Source organism: Mesoplodon densirostris, chromosome 13, assembly GCF_025265405.1.
Source record: "Mesoplodon densirostris isolate mMesDen1 chromosome 13, mMesDen1 primary haplotype, whole genome shotgun sequence".
NCBI classification, from domain to species: domain Eukaryota; kingdom Metazoa; phylum Chordata; class Mammalia; order Artiodactyla; family Ziphiidae; genus Mesoplodon; species Mesoplodon densirostris.
The window spans coordinates 83,306,536-83,329,001 of NC_082673.1; the positions used below are offsets into that span (position 1 = coordinate 83,306,536).

Here is a 22,466-nt window from a genome sequence, read left to right on the forward strand (position 1 = left end):
CCCCGTGCCTCCTTTGGAGGCCTCTGTGGCTCCATTTCAAACTTGTCGCCTGCAGGGTTTGGGTTGTGGAAAAGACAAGGATTTTATCTTTCAGTCCCTAACCCACTTCCTGTGTCCTACAACTATAGGCCGACTTGAGAAGAATCACCAGGAACAAAAGCTAAGCCTGAATAAGGGCCCCCAAGTGCACACATTAGAGCTATATTTTCTCTACTGTTTAGTAAACCCCCAACCAACCCCCAGAAGAGAAGCCTCCTCCTTCTTTAAAAAAAAATGTTTTTGTGCTTTTTATGAAAGCTCACTTGGGAAAGCTTTGAGGTGATCTAGTCCACAATGACTGGCATTCAGGGTCTCAGAAAGGACGCTTGTTGTGTTTGAAAGTGGCACAATTATTTTTTTCCCTCAAATCTAGGGATGGGGGAGTAGAGATTTCCTTGGATGTGCATGTAATGTTTTTCTGGTAAAAGGTTTTAAGTGGTCTTTGGGAAAACACCGAGTTGGGGGTGGGCCCTGGGAAAATATCCACACGGGGCTTCCCAGAATCCATCACACACAATGTTTCCTTCTTATAAAAATGGAGGTGCTAGTGAATTAGACCATTCTTCATAAGCAAGAGGTGTTAGCCAAGATTGTCACAAATTTTCCTGTCTGTACTGAGAGAAAATGAGATATCACATTCAAATTATATGCCTGATGGTTTTTTTAGTTAGGGATACTACTTACTTTCTCTTTTCTTTTTTAGATATTTATGCCATCATAATCTATCTTCCAAACAAAGCAAAAGAATATTTTTTGAGATCTCACTGTGGGAGGAGGTCTAGGGAATACAACTATAGGAAGAGGTTTGAATAATTTTCATAATAAGCTCATAGCTTCTGCTCCAGGAAATGAAATAACAAGGGTCAGAATGTCCACTCTGTTTGCTGACATTTCCAGCCAGCCTGCTGCAGGATTCCAGCACCCCTCTGTAGCCTGGTTCCGGATGCTCAACTGTGAGCAAACAATATGTCTGGGGCCCAGGCTATTTGGACAATCACTGCTTCCCGCTTTGGGGCAGAACTGGAAATTTGCAAATATTGTTTGGGTGCTGCATTGGATAGGGAATAAAGGAGGTGTAAACTCCTTTGATTGACCTTTGTCACTTTGTGGTCCGAAATTTCAAACTGTTTATGATTAAGAGAACAAAACAATGACAGGGGAGGTACCCCGAGTTCTGGCAGATCCCACAATAAGCATTTATTAGTTTGCTATCGATTTGAATCCCACAACTTTACTCTTGACCTTTTGACTAATATTGATAAGGTGGATCATGAAAGCAGTTTATTTATTTGGGGGTTTCGGTCCCAGATATGCTCGGCTCCTTCCCCAGTGTACTTTCCCTGACATTAAATGCCTTGCTCTTTGCTTCAATTCATCCTACTAGTGGCTACTGGCTTTGGACGCAGACACACTGGTTCGGTTCTCTTTGGATGAGGGGTGGGCAAATGGCCAGTTGTGGCTGAACTTCCGGGCTAGCCACAATTCCAGGTGACTGGGCCGAGCTCTCAAAATAAGGGGACTCAGAGCCCACAGAGGGAATTTCTAGCATTCCAGATTTTGTCCCCAAGGTCTGGTCCAAGGACCTCAGAGCCAGGGTAGCCCAGGACAAATGGTGTCTGACACTGATTCTGTCATTCCAGAAGCTTGTCTGGCTCTGTTTGACCAGTCCTCTATTAGCTAATTCAGGATCCCTTAACTCTGACTTTATCCTTTGAATTCATCAGAAAGATGCTCATCTCAGTTTGGGAATGTGATTGTACTTTAGTCATTACACGCTAGAGCCATTTTTAATCAAAAATCGTCGCTAGGGCCTCCCTGGTGGCGCAAGTGGTTGAGAGTCCGCCTGCCGATGCAGGGGATACGGGTTCGTGCCCCGGTCTGGGAGGATCCCATATGCCGTGGAGCGGCTGGGCCCGTGAGCCATGGCCGCTGAGCCTGCGCGTCCGGAGCCTGTGCTCCGCAACGGGGGAGGCCGCAACAGTGAGAGGCCCGCATACCGCAAAAAAAAAAAAAAAAAAAAAAAAAAAATCGTCGCTAAACTGCTGCAGAACTGGCTGAAACAGAAGTTGGCACATCCAGTTAGATGTGGCCTCTTTGAAGTTGCATGGTTTGAGGCAAGTTGCCAAAATCTAATTTTTAGCTTTTAAAATATCACATCCATAGTAATGTGTGGAACAGATGTGCAAATGCCAGCACTGATCTCATCTCGGGGTTGGGGGGAGTGGGTGAAAGGGACGGGGTGGGCCTAGGCAGGGGGGCAGGTTTGAGAGGCTGACACATCAGTGACTTGTTTACAGGGCCACGGGACAGGTGAGAATCAAAGTACTCACAGCACTGAAATGACTGGGCCAAAATGTCACAGGCTGTGTCTGGAGAGGTGGCTACTAACCCACTTGACCAAGTGACCCCCTGAGCGGGCAATGGATTGTCTTGGCAATCAGATAACTTCACCTCAGGAAATAAATCAATGAACATATATCAGGACTTCAGTTACTCAGCTTCCTTGTGAATACCAAAGATGTAGATTTTTCAAAGGAAATCCAAAAAGGAGGGGATATATGTATATGTATAACTGGTTCATTTTGCTATATGTGTAGAAACTAACACAACATTGTAAAGCAACTATACTCCAATAAAAATTAATTTAAAAAAAGATGTAGATTTTTCAGAAATGTCAATGCGATGGGGAAAGTGAGTGTGTGTATGTGTGTGGGTGGGAGTGTGTGTGCATGTTTATATGTGTGTCTTTGTTTACTTAACAGAAATTTGGAGAAAACTGAAATATGAGTTATCTAACTTTTATCTTTTTTTAGGTTCTGAAGTAACTCTTTTCGTTTAGGACTATGACATACATATTACATCAAGAGTTGCTGATAAATTGCTCATATTTGGTGCTTTAAGGCTATAGGTCTTATTATACAATTTACTAATTAAAAGTTTAGTGATTGATGCTTTCCTGGATTTGGCTTCAATGGAGCTCACATTACTGACCTTCAAGAATGCAGCTTCTCTTAAGCTTTCCTCAGGGATGGTGGGACTGGCTGGGACTTGGGACCCTTTGCTGCAGTGCTGCAGTGCTTGCACCTGGACAAATCTCTCCTCCAGCCACAAAATACAAAGAAACTATATGGGACTAAAAATAACTGTGTGCCTGCGCAGTTGAGGCAAGTTCTGGACAAAAGATACAAAAAGACCCCCAAAAAAGCCCATGCCACTTCTGAAGAGGAGGGAGCAAAAATAGGGGGTCGGGAGCAAAAGCGGGGTACTTACTGCACATGCCCCCTGCGCACAACACCACCTAAGGAGTGGGCAAACCACCTAAGCTACCCCCTGGCCCTGACCCCTGGACACACTCCTACCCTCACCCCATATAAGGAACAAGCTCAGGGGACCCCTCCCCCCCACCCCCGGGAGTGAGCAAGCAAGGGAAGCTGTTACTTGTTCTCGCGTCCCACTGCTGCAGCAGGGGCCCCAATAAAGCCTTGCCTGAATTTCTTGTCTGGCCTCTGATCAATTTCTATTGATTAAGGAGCCCAAGAATCCTGGTGGGTAACAGTGGTAGGACAAAACTGGGAAAAGAAGAAACTGCTCAGCGGTTTCTATTTCCTCTTATCCTAACTTTTCTACCACACAGTTTTCTATTGGATTCATCTAATTAGTGTAGCTCTTCTTGGCTATCATTATTCCTAAATATTTGTTTCTGAGTTTATCACTTAAGAAGAGTCCTGTATCTAAGTACTCTGAAGACATGGACTCCTGAGTGAGTGCTACCACGTATGATGTATACAGAGCCCTTATCATCTCAAGGTGTGAAGAGATCCTTTAAGGGACTAAAGGTGATATAAAAGCCATAAAGTGGGAAAGACACAATGGAATCTAGTGGTTCATAACCTGGAATTCACAGTAGTAGTTTGGAGAACCTTGAGATGTGAGGGGCTTTCAAGTTCCATCAATACCCAAGGAATTAGGGCTGTAACTCCTTTTAGACCCTAGGCGAAGCAAAAATAAGTACATACACAAAAAGCCAAGATGAGGCTGGTCATGCCAACAAAAATATCAAATGTCTCTGCTCTGGGCTGGACCTGAATCACCTTACAGCAGTACCATTCGTTTCCTTGTGCAGAGCAGCAGCAATGGTGGGTCATGAAACACGTGCCAACTAATATTTAAAAAGGAGAATACAAATGCAATTTTCTTTGGAAAGAAAAACCTTAATACATATGAATTGCACCAGGTCAGAGAAATGAAAGGTCTTCTTGGTGGAGAAAAGATGGGAAAATCCTGACATAGCTCAATGAAGAACTTTTACAGTGGTACCTCTCAGCCCACTCATAGCAAAACTGGCATTAAGTTTAATAAAACTTAAATCCCAGTTCTATTTTTTCAAAGAGAGGAAATAAGTCAGAAAAAAAATCCAGATTTTTGCTCTTCTCTTCCTATCTATCTTCACACATTTAGAATATTATACACTTATCTTCACATATTTAAAATACTGTTGCATTCATTGGTTCCGGTTCCTCAGATGTTTATGGCTCCCAAACAACTAGTCAATCCCAGGTAAAAGAAGAATCCAACTAGTTTAGCAAAGTTTCAGCCAGTTGTTGGTTGTGGGGTAACCACAGGCTGTGTCTTGTGCCAACTTAAAGGCTTGTTTCCAGAGCTGCAATTCCACGTGAGCCACAAACTTCTCTCTACCTTTATCTTTTCCACCTTAGTCCACCTCTGGAACTTCAGAGAAAGGGGGGATGATGCATCAAAGTTAATGGATCAAATTGCCTAGTAATCCACTCAACGCTCTCTGGAAGGCTTCAAATCCATTTGCCTTTCTGAAGAGAGTGAAAAACCAGGTCCTCTAATGACTCTTCCTGGCTGAACTCAGCTGCTATCTTCAGAGTCAGGGCTAAAAGCAGCCTGGGGAGTTCTGTTGTCTGTAAATGCCACGTTACCAGAAGAGTGCAGAGGGACTTCAGGGAAATGTCCAGAGTCCTTCATGGTCTCTACCCCGAAAGCCTACAGATGTCCCACACAATGCACATCAGAACTTCATCTGATGTTAAAATGCTTCAAAAGAAATGACCTATGGAGAAAAATCTGCCTGTGGTTTCCTGTATATCAAGACTGAATACGGACAATTAGATACTCAGCAGCTTATCACTGAAGCAGCAAACTCTGAAAACACAGCTTCCTCTTCAAGACCAATAGCCAGTATTTCAGGCATTTTTAGGGGTAGAAATTTCAGGTCAGAGTTCTCTGAGGGGAAAGAGAAGCATGTGGTTTGGTCTTGAGGAGCAGAAACCCAGGCTGAGATGGTGGCCTTACTGCTTCCCTCCTCCTGGGGTCATGTTCCCTCTTTGTTGACCTCACTCCTGCTTGTCTATAGATCTCAGCTTAACAGTCATTTCCTTGGGAAGGTCTTCCCTGATTAGCTGGAATCAATATTCAGTCCTGCTAGAAAGACAGCGATGTCCACTGAGCCTGTTGCCCTGTTAGTCATACCACCGGACTGTGAGCTCCTCGACAGCTTGGAACTCCTGCATCTTCCCATCCTCAGCACCCAGCACAATGCTTGGCAAACTGTAGTTCATTAAGTAATTGAATAATCAGTGGCTGAATGAATGAGGAAACAAACAAACATCTTGGGGGGACTGACTTGCCCAAGTCAAATGATAATAGTAAAATGAGTTTGAATTAAGAGTGTTTTTTTTTTTTTTTTTTTTTTGCGGTATGCGGGCCTCTCACTGTTGTGGCCTCTCCCATTGTGGAGCACAGGCTCCGGACGCGCAGGCTCAGCGGCCATGGCTCACGGGCCCAGCCACTCCACGGCATGTGGGATCTTCCTGGACCAGGGCACGAACCTGTGTCCCCTGCATCGGCAGGCGGACTCTCAACCACTGTGCCACCAGGGAAGCCCTAAGAGTGTTCTTTGTCTTCTGGACTTTTATATGCAAAAAGAAGGGGTCAGCCACTTAGTTTGCACCCCACCTTTAGGGACAAAAACAGAAGGAAAGAAATCAAACCCTAGTGATCAATATTTCTCAACAGGAGAACATAATGATCATGTGGAAAACAGGACTCTGAAAGATGGCAAAATGTGATGATGTTTATAATGATGTTTGGTTCGGTGCAAAATGCAGTTATCCAGAATGCTGAGAGAAAGGGCAAATTTCATCCCCTAGTAAGGTGAGATTTTTACCTCAATAATTTTTTTTGCTTTAACTCTTGCTTCTGATTTGGTATTAGTATTTTAAGACAGTTCATTAGGATGACAGTTATGCTAAACTGTTATACTAGGAAAATTGTAAACTGGATATCCCCATTACTTTCCAGGGAATTGTTTGGTTCTCTGGGCTTTGGGCGGCAGGATTCCGAAGTGTAGGTAACTCACCAGTGTGGAAACAGACTCCCAGCATGTGTCTGAGGCTGAGAAACTGAATGGGCAATGTTGGAGCTGAAAGGAAGGGATGGGATCATCCAATCCAGTTCTGGCATTGTATGGACAGGAACACTGAGGCTTTGAGGGGAGACGTGGTTCCCTAAGGCCTTGCAGTAGTAAGTGGAGAAATCAGGGCCATAACTCAGTTCTCTTGGGTTTCCATTCTGGCCTTTCCCACTATCATATGGGCAATTTTTGGGTCCTGCAGAGATTTGCCCCAAGATCATGAGACTCACAGCTTACAGGACTAACTGGTTTACTCTGAGGAAACGGCTCTCAGCATCAGGTCAACATGGTTTTGATCAGCAAGGCAATCAGACGAGAATTTTTTCTTCCAGTGGATACAGAAAACAGGATCTAAGAAAAGTCCCAGCTGGGACTGATAAAAACATAGTAACATAAATATGTTCTTACAGCCTGCTTTCCACCAGGGCCAGCTCCACTCCCTACACATTTCCTTTTCTTCTGGTGTCAACTTTCTGCAGTCTTAGGTGTTACTAAATCAAATGATTGTTTTATTCCTAGGTAGACTTGAGTGACTGCCCTGCTTAGCCCTTTCCATGCAAACGATGATCACATCAGGACACTCAGGGTATGAAATGTTAGGGGTATGCTAACGGTACCTGGAGAAGAAGCTGGCCCTTTCCTGGAGCTTTCACAGAAAATTTCTAAGTATCCCTGTTGAGAGAGTGACCTAGCTTCAGAGGGTGAATACACACACATGCACACACACGCACACAACCTTTTAATACTAACTGACCAGGAAACAAGTAGTAGGTAGAAACCCGGCATATATCTTCAGGACCAAAAGGGGAGGCAATGCAGCCTGATGGAGAGTATGTGGTTTTTTGGAGTCAGATATAACTGGGTTCTAATTCTAGTTCTGTTGTTCATTCACTGTATATCCTTCAGGGAATTAACTGATCTCTCAAATCACAATTTTGTCACTTGTAAAACAGGCACATCACACTTACCCAGTAAGGTTGATATGAGAATGAAATGCAAAGAATATGAGCAATGCTCCCAACATGGTACCTGGCCCCAAGCTCTCTATTTCTATTAGCGTTAATGATGCTGTGGATATTTATCTATATTCCTGGCAATGAAACACATTTGCTTTCTGACTTGTTGTGCAGAACACAGGCATACCTTGTTTTATCGCGTTTCACTTTGTTGAGCTTTGCAGATACTGCGAGCTTTACAAATTGAAGGTTTGTGGCAACCCGGCATCAAGCAAATCTATTGGTGCCATTTTTAAAAGCAGTATTTGCTTACTTGGTATGTCTGTGTCAGATTTTGGTAATTCTCACAATATTTCAAACTTTTTCATAATAGTTATATTTGTTATGGTGATCTGTGATCAGTGATCTGTGATGTTACTATTATGACTTGCTGAAGGCTCAGATGATGGTAAGCATTTTTTACCAATAAAGTGTTTTTTAATTACACTTGCATACATTGTTTTTTTTAGATATAATGCTATTGCACACTTAATAGAATACAGTGTAGTGTTAATATAACTTATATGCACTGGGAAGCCAAAAACTCAGTGTGACTTGCTTTATTGTGATATTTGCTTTATGGCCGTGGTCTGGAATCAGACCTGCAATATCTCTGAGGTTTGCCTGTACAGAAATTTCTTTTGTGTTTTCAATCTTCCCAGTGCACATATGAACTTCATGATAACAATAATGACCAAATGACTTCTACTCTGCAGAAACAACTAATATAGAAAACGGAAGTACCAAATGTGTACTTTTCCCCAGGTGATTCTTTTAAAAGGTCTGGAGGAGGAATAGAAAAATGCCTGGGTTATGATGCCGTGATCAATGTAAAAGGGATGGATGGGACAATGGTGATGATTTCTCAATATATGAGGGACAGCACCCAGGCTCTAAAAGGGGGTTTGCTTCTAACAGAGTGGCTCCACCTCTCTTGGCATTATCACTTGTCATAAAAATCAAGTTAAAATGATTCATATCGTTACACAATACACTTTATAGCGACATAAAAGCTTCACCCTTTGGTATCCTCTTGTAAATCATAAGTAAAGATGCTGTTTGTCTAAGGAGTCCATTCTTGGTCCCTATAATCCATTCTCCACAGGCAGCTAAAGTGATCTCTTAAACATCCAAATCCAATCATGTCACTGGCCAGCTTAAAATATTTCTATCACTTCCCTTAGAATAAAATCCAAAGTCAACTAGGCTTTCAAGATCAATGTCTGTCTCCTTTAACTTCATCTTGTATTCCTTCTTTCCCTACTCACTATGCTCTAGCCACTTGGGCCTTTTTGCTCTAACATACCAAATTTTTCCCACCCCAGGGCCTTTGCACTAGCTGTTTCCTCTATCTATAATGCTCTTTTCCTGATTATTCAAATGCAGGGTCCTTTCGGCACTCAAGTCACATTTTCAGAGGTCTCTTGATGACCCTATCTGCGGTAATTCTATCTGCCCCCTAGTCGTATATTCACCTCTATTTCCTTCTCAGAACTTTTGTGTTTTGGTTAATTGTCTGCACTCTCCACTCCCTTAAAATGTAACTCTTGGAGGACAGGGACCAAGTCCGTCCTCTAAATACTTGACCCTCAGCATCTAGAATACTAACATCTGTTAAATAATTGAATGAACCAGAGCTCAAGCTTACAAATAGATTTTAGTTGTAGCATGCAACCAGAAGGGGAAAATACAATCTTTCATATGAGGACCCTTTTCTTAAGTCTTCATTGTCATCTCAAATTTTGTCTTTATTCTGAGAAATTCAATGACCATTTTGATGACTCATTCCAACAACTTAGCCTTGAAATTTCTGGCCATCCTCCCCCATGTCAAAAATGTTCACTTTTGGTGTACTTCAACTACCTACTTCTACTTTTGTAACCTTACATTTCAATAGTCCACCTGTGATCATAAGCTTCTTGCCTTCTAGTTTTCTTAATTTCATTCCACTCAGAGGCTCAGAGCATAGGAAGCCTCACAGCTATCTGAGCCAGGATTCAGGGATCCAGGATACCAAATCAGTGGGCAGGACACTGGCCCATGTCAGGAGTCAGGGACGCAAAGCATAAGTGCTCAGGGTGTCCAAGAGTGGGTTGAACCAACAATTTTAGCTTAACTAGACACAGATTATAAGGGCTGGGAAGATGCACAACATCAAAAACAAGAGATTATCTTCAGGCATAGACAGGGACTGGAAGACTCAGATAGGGGCCAGAAATAATTCTAAGTGACTTCTTTTGCTCCTGCAAACCACTGACAGATCCCTGAAATGGGGAGCAGAGGGGACTGGGATAGAGTTGGGGTTCTTGGAAATCCAGAGCTCTTGCTTATCAACTGGGACAGTTTGGCTTCTGACGTCGCCACTGTGTCAAATCTGTCTTTTGCCAATGACGTTTTCCAATCCAATTCCCAATGGCAGTTTCCAGTCTTCATCTTACTGCACCTCTTGGCTACATTTGACAGTGTTGGTCACCCTGTTCTTCTCAAAATGCTCTGCTCTGTAGGCTTCCATGATACCACACTGCCTAATCCTCTTCTGGTCCCTTTGCTTCCTATCTGTCTCTGTCATGGGATCCTGACTCTCTTTCACCTCCATCTGGTGTTCCTATAGGTCTGTCTTGTACCTTCTTAGTGTTTTATTTTACATATTCCTTGCAGTTATCTCTTTCATTTTCATGGCTTCATCTAGCACTCAAATGCTGCCAAACTCACATCCCTGAGCTTCAGAAGTGTGTGTTCAATAGCCTTTTGGATACCTCTCCCTGGACCTCTCCTAGGTATTTCAAGTTTAACATGTCCTAAACTAAATTCTTAGTGTTTCTCACCCAATCTCCTTCCATTCCACTGTTTTTTATTTCATTGGGCAGTTCTACAATCTAACCAGTCACATCTAAGCAAAAAACCTGGAAGTCAAACTTGACTGGGTCTTCTCCTGTACCACCCACATCTGTCATTTAATTAATTCATTCAGCAAACTGCAAGCAAGTCCTGTTACTTACCAGGTATTGTTCTAATTATGGACTAAATAGTGATAAGGGAAAGAGATACAATTCCTGTCTTCATGAAGCATATACACTACCGGCTGACTTTATCTCTAAAGTGTTTCTTTCCTCTGTCCCTCCTTCTCTTTTCTTACTAGCAGTAGTTGGCATGTAACAGATGCTCAATTAATCTTTATTGAATGAATGAATACATGAGAATGCAACTATCCGAACATCTGCTGTCTATATAGCACAGATTATGGCATGACATACCAATGTCATTAAAAATATTTCAAAGCATACTTTGTGAATCAATAGAAACTAAAACATCTGGCCAATTTAGCTAGCAAATCCCCAGTGAAGCATTAGTATGTTTTATCTGTGTTATGCAAACATTCAGATGGTCTGGGCTTTCTGTGGTATTGACTGGGTGTTTTGGCAGAGCACAGGCTCAGCCAGACCAGTTTTGATCTCTTCCAGGCATACATTATGTCTCTGAATTGCACATATGGCTCACTGACTTCCAGAGCTAAGCATAAGTGCAACTCTGATGCTTGTGACCATCTTAACTGACTCAATCATTTCCAAAATGTTTAGTGCCACTTGGTTATTTATGAATATCAGCATACATTCATTGACTCTTAAGTCTGAAGACATCAAAAAAAATTGAGATTATTCATGTTGAAGATGGCAAATACAGGCAAAACTCAGGCATCATAAGAAATATATGGTATGGTTAAACACCAAGAATAATAATCTTTGACTAATAATGACATCTTTTATAAAAACTATTTGATGACATCAGTAAATATCTCTAGGAAATCAGCAGCTACCTATTTCCAGTATTCCTATATAATTCTACCAGATCAATCAATCCTGAATTAAAATCAAGCACCTCTACCTCTCCTCTGGGTTCTCAATTCCTAGTAGCAAGGATAGGTACACACTGAGATTAGAACAATTAGGAATTATCCCCATTTCCACAATCAGCTTAAACGGACAGAGTTTTTCAAAAGGAAAGACCAAAAAGAAAAAGAAAAACAAAAAACCAAGAGAGAAAACTTTATGAAGAATTATTCAAGTGTTCAGGGTGAGGCATGCATCATTTTAAAATAAGCAGCATTCAGGCTCAAGCTAACAATAGGCAGAGGAAACAGAGGGTACTTTCAGCTGGGCATGCACCAACTCCAGGAAGTATTTAAGACTGTAATATACTATAATAGAAAATTGTACCATGCATACCAATTCAGGGATGGAAAGAGGTAGGCGTTGAAATCAGTGATGTCTTGTGTAGGCATAATAATTTTGGGGGAAAGTAAACACTCACAAAAGAATATTAAAGACTCTTGCAAGGCATGTGGGCTGGGTTCAAGGGTTCAACCTGCATCTTTGTCCAGTGAATGGGGTCCATGCATTGATCTTTAGCTCCTTCACATAGAGCTGCAAGGAAACCAAGGTTAACCTGGCCTCAGAGCGCCCCATCAATCTTTCAAATGCAGAATACAGAGGCAAGACTTTCAGCATTTTAACCTTTTCCATTTTAAATGTCTTTAAGCAGACAGATTTTTCTTAATGACAAGTTAATAAGAAATGTTCAGGTATGTGGATTAGAACAATGAACACATATATGTCTTCATAAAGCTCCAGACACTATCAATTTGGTCTATTTATTTCATAGTACTCTCAGCTTTTCCTTGGCTCGGGAGAATATCAGAAGCTGTTTACAAGTCTTATATAGTGGCTTTTCTTGGGTTAGTTTCTTTAAAAAAGTACAACGAAGTCACACAACTTACATGAGTTCAACTATACGTGCCTGGCCTAAGGGAAGGGAAGAGAAAACCTGTTAGAGCAGGTGATTTTGCCCATGCTCTGAACAAGCATTCTGGAGAGGGGAGCATCTCTGAATCCACTTTGGTTCTCCCTTGATCAACTTCAGTTCTCTGGTGCCTCTCAGTGTCAGAGCAGCTCATTGGGTTTAGTGTGATTCTGGTATTTGAAGATATACTTTTAAAAATAATTTGACGATTGATAACTTACACCTGATGTACTGACTTGGTTGTTTTATCCCTCATGGAAGATGCAAATCCACACTACATAAGAATAGCATTATGTGGGTGGCTTTGAAATTGCTTACTACTCTTGAATGCCCTCATCCTTACCTCGCTTGCAGCTTTTATGTTTCCAAATCAACAATGCCCTCCTGATTTTAAATTTCAGAGGGCACCTCGGTACTCCTAGCTGGCCAACTACCTAAAAAAATTATATTCACATGGACTTGACCTTCCCCCTTCGTTGTTAGTTTAATAAAATGAGGTTTATCTTTTCCAACATGAGTAATTAATTTTGGTAAAATTATAATTCAGCTTCACATGACATTTATTTTTAGCTAGGTCTAAAAAAAAGGAGAGGGTGGTGGGAACCCTCTGGTATTTCTGGCATTTCCTGGAATGGCATAGTAGGTTAATTCTGTCCTGAGGTGATACATTTGGTCAATTACGATTAAGGCACTCAGCAGAGAAAGGGTTAAAGATGAATTGGTCTTCTCTGAGGCAACTGGGATGGAGGTGCACATGCATTCACAGCAAACCAGAAGAAGGAAGCCAGGACTTACGTTCTGTTTCCCCACTATGTTATCAAAGGGCAGCTCGGGGCTCCAAGATCCTTCTGTGAATGTCACCCCACTGTTTCTCCTGTCTGAGGAGCTCACAGATTCCTTGACGATGTCTTCAGGCAAAGAGAGCAGACTCTCCTCAGGCTGCTTAATTAAATAGGTCTCTATATTATGCTTCCTCAAGAATTCGTTCCTCTCTTTACCATGACCCTCTTCCACATTATAATCACCGTTGAGGCAGTCCAGCGTGGCTTTAGAAATGTGAATCCTCCTGTGTGGACAAAGCATAGGTTGTTATACACCTGACGTGGCTTGCAAAGGCCATCTCTGTTTTTGGTTCTGTGCAAACCCAACACCAGGGCTGTGCGTGAGTGCTGTGAGGACGTGTCCTCAAGGACAGTATCTGTTCCCCTGAAAAAGTAGAAAGAATAAAAGAAAACAAAAGTATAAGCATAAATCAATGAGCAGGTATCTATCACCAACTTCACCCCAAGGGTCGCTGTAGCCTCTGATAAATCGCAGTCCCATTGAGCCACATTTAAGCACTTCCTTTGGTTTTTCTTCTGACTGTCAGCCTGATCCCAGCAACTTTTAAGAATCAGTGATTTTTTCAGTCATGTTGATTATTTTGGAAAAACAAGTTCCATGGATGTTTCTGAACTCAATGGCAATTCTTGTCCTATCACCATGCAAATGTAGTGCTTAGTGTTTTGGAACTTTTCCTATCTTTTCAATTTTCACATATTTGTGCCTTATTTCTTCAACTTGTCTATAATCTTCTTAAGAACAGAGGCAGGTCTTATAAGTCCACAGGGCTACATGGAGGGTCCTTTAGGAAAACCACTGTAAGATGTAATTTCCCCTGTAATGTGTATATGGAAAGCAGAAGAGAACACAGCTGTGGATACGTGCAGGCTGGCAACTGGTTAGGCTCACTCACAAGGTAAGAGACTCATATCAGCCATCATAGTTCAAGATTCACATTTCTTTTTTAGCAAAACAACAGATGACATCAAGAGCCTTAAAGATCAGATGTGAATTGTGGGAATGTCACATGGTAAATCCTTCTGGGCAAGAGTTGTTCTGTTCTCATAACTGCCTAACTCAATCAGACTACTTATTGTGCTGCATTGTGGTCTGGGTAGACTAGCTTGGTGGTTACAAGCATGGATGCTTTGGCCAGATTCCCTGGATTGAAACCCTAGCTCTGCCACTTGCTGGCTGAGAGATCTTGTGCAAGTTATTTAAGCTTTCCATGAGTCTGTTATCTCACCCATAACGATGGGAAAAGTAATAGTATCCATTTTTTAGGGTCTTCGTGAGTATTGTAAGAGTTGATTCGTGTAAAGTAGTTAAAATAATGCATGGTACACTGCACATGCTACAAGAACAAACCCTTAAATCATTAGGATTATTTTCAAAAATGCCATTATCTTATTTCTGTTGTTTATTCCATGCCTCCTCAAGGCTTATAGGGTACACTTTAAATTCTGAACAAGGTCTCTAAGACCTCCACTCTCTGGGCCCTGCGACTTCAAGACTCATTTTCTGACACTCTCTCCAGCTAATCGAGTAATTGGCATGTCGTCAAATTCAAGGTGCTGCTTCACACCTACTAAACTCAGAACAAGCCATTCTTCCTGCCTAGAATGCTCACGCTGTGTTTTCCACACAATTTCCTACTCCCCGATTCAGCACAAGTTCATTTCCCTAGGCTGACTTCAGTGCTCTTTTAAATGAATGAATGAATGAATGAATAAGGTAGATACTTAAGACTTTGCTTGGCTTCTGGATTCTAGAAACAATATATCCAAGGAAACAATTTTTTTTAAAGTGATGTTTCCAAATGCATTTTCTTCAGTGCTGCCTCTACTTCTCCTGTTACCCCCCTTACCCATCCTGCTAAGTTCTTGCTTACAGAGAGAATAATCCACTGCAAAGAACATGTAAAGAAACAGAAACTACAAACAATGCATTTCTGCTCATTTAAGGCACATTCTGCATGTTTTCCAAATAAATATCCTTGTATATAGACATTGGTTTCAAACGTGAGGTAAGATACAGGCATACCTCGTTTTATTGTGCTTCCCTTTTTTGTACTGCACAGATACTTCATTTTTTCCAAATTGAAGGTTTGTGGCAACCCTGAGTTGAGCAAGTCTGTCTTTCCAAGAGCGTTTGTTCACTTCATGTCCCTGTCTCACATTTTAGTAATTCTCAAAATGTTTCAGACTTTTTCATTATATTTGCTATGATGATCTGTGATCAGTGATTTTTGATGTTACTGTTGCAAAAAGATTACAACTAGCTGAAGGTTCAGATGATGGTTAACATTTTTTAGCAATAAAGTATTTTTAATTGAGGTATGTATATTGATTTCTTTAGACATAATGTTATTGCACATGTAATAGACTATGGTATAATGTTAACATAACTTATATACACTGGGAAACCAAAAATTCATGTGACTCGCTTTATTGCAATATTTGCTTTATTGTGGTGGTCAGGAACCCACTCTGCAATATCTCCAAGGTATGCCTGTATTAAAAATAAAAGCATGTGAAAGATGTTTTGAGCTCTCTTGAGAAAAGTGCTAATTACAAGATATTCTCATGATAAATTTTGTCAATACATAGGAACTCAGTAGTGTTGACCTAGGAGAATAGAAAAGATGTTTGACCTTTCATGAAACAAATAGATGTCCCAGTCTTTCTCAGATCAAGCTCAGAGCTGGGTGCTTGAAAGCTGTCTTTTTCTCCCAGGCAAAATGAAACTCCTGGTCGTGTTTCGTAAAGTCTAATGGCTGATTTTCTTTTAAAATAATCAAGTTAAATACCACTCCATTTGGTATTTTCTCTAGATTCTACATTTTATTATTCTGCTGTCAACGCTCGGGGAACTAATGTTTGCATATCCTAAATCAATATTATGTTTTCCATAGTGAAGGACATCCTTGCCGTTACTTATTCCTGATCCTTCTGCTGAAGTTCTAATCAATATTTAAATGCTTTGATTGAAACTGGATTTTAGGTGTTCATTTTCATCCTTGCTACTACCTGAGCTTTGGAGTAATGCATCTGCAGCTGAGAGTCTGGGGATTACATTTCCCTGTAAGGAAATGAGTCAGTTCTCAGACAATATTCTCATATATTGAATGTCAGGTAAATCTGACACTTACTGTTAATATTAAATGCCAGGATATACTAATAATAGTCATGATAGTAAATAAGATCTAACAGTTGGGCAGCACTTATTTTGTGTAAATGTTACTTTGTAGCCAAATGTATTATGTGCTTTGTTCCATGGATCATCTCATATAATTTCCATTCTTCCAACAACTACAGGTGATAAAGCATTTTTTTCCCTTCACTTTGCTGACAGTGAAACTGGCTCAGAGGCAGTGAGTAAGTAACTAGACCAAAGTCCCATCAGTGGTAGATGGCAGTGCTGGATTGAGACAAAAACATTCACTTTCAGAGTCTTTCCAAGACCCTACAGCTACATCATAGGGTCATTACTACAACCACAGCTATTTCCTGGGCAAAGGACTTTATATACATTGTTTCATTTAACTAAAGGTTGAGAACAGTGGTCCTCAAAATGAGGTACCAAGGCCAGCAGCGTCAGCATCACCTGGGAACTTGTTAGGGAGGCATATTCTCGGTTCCCATCCCAGACACAGCGATCAGAAACTCTGAGGGTAGGGCGTCGCTATTGATGGTTTAAAAAACTACGTATGGATTCTGCATGACTGCGGGTTACAGACTATCAATCATTATGCTGTGGTGTTGGATGCCTCCCTCCCTTCTTCCTAGGTTCTATATATCACGCTAGTCACTGGGGACACAGAGGGACTGGAGATTCATAATACAAGGACAATCTTGAAAAAACTGGACTGATAAATTAACAGTGGAAGACAGTGATGGGTAGTGAGGCACTTAATAGCTGCGTTTATGTGACAGATTTAATTTCTTTGAGCCTCAGTCTCCCCATTAAAACAAGGAAGCCACGATTTACTACATGGGGTGTTGAGAGATCAAATGATATGATGTATTCATGGTATTTAGCACTACTCAAGATGTGTTTAGCATTGGGGGCTATCTCGCTCATTGAAAGGAAAAGTAAGCTGAGTTTTTTTCCTACAAATAGTGATTGATAGGAAGGGGAAATAACAGACATTAAAAAAGCAGAAAAATAAAAAGCCAAACAATTTCAAATCATGGAAAGTTCAGAGATATGTCTGAGTTTTCAAAGGAAAGGTAAGGTCATATAGTAGGTCTGTAAGTCTTAACCCTGGCTGCCCATGAGAATTGCTTTAAGAACTTAAAATAGATTCTGCACAGATTTTGCTTTACATGAACTGGTCTGGGGTCTGGAACACCAGGATTTTTAAAATGCTCCTCTTCTGGTTCCAATGTAAAATCAAATCTGAAAACCAATGCTTTGCAGGGCTAGGTCCTGAACACCTGAGTGTCATCTCACCATCCTCATTGCCTATGACAAATGTCACTAAAGTTTTGAGGCCAATATTTGCATGATGTTTTTTTTGTTTGTTTGTTTGTTTATTTTTTTGCGGTACGCGGGCCTCTCACTGTTGTGGCCTCTCCCGTTGTGGAGCACAGGCTCCAGACGCGCAGGCTCAACGGCCATGGCTCACGGGCCTAGTCGCTCCACGGCACATGGGATCTTCCCGGACCGGGGCACGAACCCGTGTCCCCTGCATCGGCAGGCAGACTCTCAACCACTGCGCTACCAGGGAAGCCCCTGCATGATGTTTTAATGTTCTGTCACCTCCAAAATAATTGCTTCTTGGACATATACTTCTGAATTCTGCACATGGGAAACCCACTGTCACAAAGTGAGCAAATGATAAGTGTTAAGCAAGAAGAGGGTTTTGCTTTGGCTTACCCAGGGATTCCTCCAGATTCAAGTTTGTTTGCAATATCCACATCCCAAGACCAGACATCAAACTGCCACTTCCGTAGACCCAACACGCCACATAGCACTGAGCCCGAGTGGATTCCAATCCGCATGTCAACATCATGCTTTGTCCTTGACCGCACATACCTGTCAACATAGGTGAATGCAGAGACACATGTAAAAGGCCAGTGTAGTCACCCTTGGCCTGGGTGGCAGCCTGGGTCTTGTCTACTCCATAAATTCAACTCCTGTCCATTCATATGCTACCTCTTCCATGAAGCCTTCTTGGATTTCCTGATAACAGAAAGATACCCTTCCTCCTCCAAACTCTACTAGTCTTTTGTCTGAATGTTTAAGGGCTCTTATCACCCTTCTCCCCAAACCTGCTCATCCTATATAACTTCTGTCTCAGGGAATGGCATCAATCTCTCTCTCTACTCACTACTGTACAAACCTGGGATAGATTATAGTTTCTGCACTTCATTGCACACTCCATTTCCAACCTAAATATTTTAATTTTTATTCCATTTCCCTCACACAACATTGTAAATCAATTATAATCCAGTGTAAAATAAGAATTTTTTTAAAAAATGAGGAGGAGGAGGAAGAAGTAAACAAAAAACCCTGTATGTGTGTACAGTTTTTTTTTTTTTTTGAGTTACGCGGGCCTCTCACTGTTGTGGCCTCTCCCGTTGCGGAGCCCAGGCTCCGGACACACAGGCTCAGCAGCCATGGCTCACGGGCCTAGCCGCTCCGCGGCATGTGGGATCTTCCCGGACCGGGGCACGAACCCGTGTCCCCTGCATTGGCAGGCGGGCTCTCAACCACTGCGCCACCAGGGAAGCCCTTGTGTATACAGTTTTTATACACAAACCCTTCATCCACTGATAATGAAAACAGTAGAGGCCATTTCAAAAATTCAATAAAGCAAGAGGAGAAACAGCATCGAGCACTTGAAAAGAGCATTTTAGTTTCTGATGCTTTCTCATTGAGTTTCTATGAGGCAGGTCATCTGTGCTGTTCACCATGTCTTGTACCACAATATCCAAACACATATTAGGATTATACTTTCCTATATATTTCATGTTATTTTTAGCCAATAAAATGTGAGCAGAAGTGATATGGGTCATTTCTGGGCAGAAGTTTTAAAAGCCTGATCAACCACACTCCTTTGGCTTTTCTTTTTTTTCTGTGTCCGGCATCAGTCGAGGACACTTGGTGATGAGGCCTTCTTAACCACGGTACCTGAATGAGGATTATGTATAGTGGTACCCTGCCATTCCCTCAACCATCTCATAATGGACAGGAAATGTGAGTGAAAAGTGAATCTTTGCTGTTTTAAGCCACTGCGATTTGGGGGGATGTTTGTTACTTCAGCATAAGCAGGACCATCCTGACTGGTACAATCATCATTCCCAATCTACATCATTCTCATTATATGAGCATCACTCTAGTAGAGGGTGTAATATGGACTCTAATGCCAGACTACCTGAGTTTATATCTTGCTCTGTCACTTACTAGCTGCATGACCTTAGGCACGTTACTTAACTTCTATCTATATAAAGGGAGCGATAATAGCATTGTCAGGGTTAAGTGAATAAAGATATGTAGAGAGTTGAGAATAGTCCCTGGCACATACTAAGGACTACTTGGTTGCTTATCACATATGAAGGAGCTGCAGGAAAGTTAACCTATTGTCTTGTGGCCACATAGCTGGTAAGCATGATTCTAAGACTAAACTGGAGCTGCTGTTTTTTAAACCTCATACTCCTTGCAACATAGACACTGTATGTGGCGTGTGATTCTGGGCAAACAGCTTAATCTTATCCAGAGTTTCAATGGTTATAGAATAAAGCTCTAGCTGATTGTTTCACTTACAGAGCCTTTGTGAGCCCCAAAGGAGATAATTGATGTTAAAGTGCTTTGCCAACTAATTGTGAGGGTCTATTAAACAGCACACCATGCTAATGCCATTAGGCAATTAACACTGTACAGGGAATGCACTGGAACATCTTAATGAAAAGACATTTAGATTTTTAATTTTCTTCTACAAAACAAAAATCATAAGAAGACAAACTTTTTCATTGCACTGTTTTTCTTTTTGTTGTGTCTGGGATTTGACTTAATAAAAGAGAAGAATGAAATTACGGAGGAGTAATGAATAATTTACAGACAGCGATCCTCTTTGGAAAGGCTACCCAGCGGTTGCACAGAACTACAAACACATTCCATGTGTTTCAAGATCAGTTCTTGAGGGGGGAGGGGGCCTTTGAGCATTCTTGAAGCTAAAATGGAGGGAATTCTGCTCTGAGTTACAGGTCCTTTTCAATTTTTCCAAAGTAGAGTCCCACCGATGCATTGCTGTGCCTCATCAGTCACAAGTAAAGAAAAAAAAGTGCCTATAGATCACTCGTCTTATAAACATCAGCACCTGCTCTTTTTCTCCACAAACTCTGAGCTTCTGGAGGGCAGGGGTACCACCTTTCATTTCCACATGCCCACACTTAGCACAGCGCTTAGCACACAGTGCTCAGAAGTATTTGTTGAATTCATGGACAAAGCTCAAAACCTTTCTTGCTCTGTAGCCCCTTATTGTCCCGAGATGCTTCTAAGAGTCCCTGGGGAACCACGGAGGTGTGTGTGGCCAGTTGGGGAGTGGGGGGACCGTCTACATCTTCCCCTTTCAATTAAAGCAGCTTTGCTCTCATCTGTTTTCATGGAGGGCTTCTAGCTAAGATTTATTTTAAATAAAGACTCCACTTAATAGTTATTATTATTTTTTGTAGCTCTAGATCAAGCTGGGTACCAATAAGGCAACAGTGTACCAGCATAAGAGTGATGATGTCATTTCCTTTCATTGAACTATTAAAGACGAGTGTTTGGTATATGATAAAAGATGAAGAACCTTAGAAATGTTCTTTCAGTTGAAATGCTTCAAATGGTTCATTTTTTAGCCAATTAACCAATCCATCGATGGTGCTGGAGAAATGACAGCCATCATTGATCTGTAGATTAGACTTTCTCCACCGTTAAATAAATGGATGAATAGAGAGACAAACTTTAGCAGAGTAGCAGATTGGTACTGTGGGTGAAGTATATCCAACTCCTCAGCTTTGGGAGCAGAGACTGGAGTTCTAATGCTGCATCTACCCCTTGTTGGCTGTGGAAACTGGAGCAAAGGAAGTAAATTCCCCTCTGTAAAATGGGAACGATAAGGGCTTCTCAAAGCAAGTGACTCTCAACACCACCAAGGGGCATGGAGTCTGCATTAAAGCAGGACTGGATGTGAAGTTAGGTATCTCAGCTTACTACCTGTGGGCCTCATGCTAGTTGCATTAGTCTCCGAGTCCCAGTTTTCTTAGGTGCAATGGGAAGGAAAACCAGATTTTTTCAGAGTTGTTCGGATAGTTTATAAAATCATGTATATAAAGCACTTAATTAACCTGGTGCAGTTTGAACACTCAAAAATAGTGGCTACTACTAATTTTTGTTAGTAATTAACAAAATTAACAATTTGTAATTATACAACTATATACAGGTTGAATCAGACCAAAAAAATTGATCACACTACCCTTTCCTGCTAAAATTGTGCCTGCATTTGCTCTATTTACATCTAAATAGCTTCAACCAACCCATTTCATATACCAACTGGGCAGTTCCTAGACATATATTGGTTCAAAAAGGATGAGCTAATTTACAGTGTAGTAAGAACTGAGTGATTGGTCCTCAGCTCCCTAGGTGACAGTGCCCTTGGACATTCTGGGAAAAATGGAAAAACAAGGGAGTTAGTTATGGAAGTCAACTACGGTCACTGTGCAGGGTGTTCTGTGCAAGTGTCAAGTCTTATCTTTACAATAACCCTGGGTACCATTACCAGTACCATTTTACAAATTAGGAAACTGAGTTCTAAGAAGTTCCTTTCTTTAGGTCACACATATAGAGGTGGAATAGCTGGAATTTCACCCCAGGTGTGTGAGCCTAAATGTAGTGGTCCATTTCCTCTACCCTGAATGGTTTATGTTGAAAAAGGAGCCATGCTTAGGGGTACATGAACCACTGGGGTTTGATCTGGCTCTGCCCAATAGATGGATGACACAGTCTCTGCCAGTTAATTCCAAAAAGTCAGCAGACTTATAACAAGCTCCCTTCTGTAGATTCCAGAGTTCACTGAGGGTAGCTCAGGGATCACTCACTGTTGGGGTGGGAGCAGCCAGCATGGTGGCCATGGAGCCCGACTTTGCCTTCAACCATGATCTATCCTATAGCCTTTATTGGACTTCAGAGTCATCCTGCCTTACAAACCATGGGGCCCATCTGCTTCTAAAAAGTTGGAAAGCTACCGTGTCTTATCCTAGCATGGAAGTTGCAGTTTCACAAAATACTTCATTCTGGTGCCCACAACAGTTCTGATAGGTAGATACCTATCAGAATTATAAATTTCCATTTTACAGATGAGGGAACTGAGGCTCCAAGAGAGTTAA

General features: G+C 41.5%; 1 protein-coding gene across 1 annotated transcript in view; it reads right to left on the reverse strand.

Annotated features, from left to right (window-relative positions):
• The window catches only part of ADCY8 (adenylate cyclase 8), a 218,853-nt gene that overhangs the window by 97,404 nt on the left and 98,983 nt on the right, over nt 1-22,466 (reverse strand). The window contains exons 6-7 of the mRNA XM_060115762.1: nt 17,974-18,132; nt 13,066-13,336 (exon numbers count right to left, since the gene is read on the reverse strand). Coding sequence (XP_059971745.1) covers nt 13,066-13,336; nt 17,974-18,132 — 430 coding nt within the window. The remainder of the gene's footprint in view (nt 1-13,065; nt 13,337-17,973; nt 18,133-22,466) is intronic.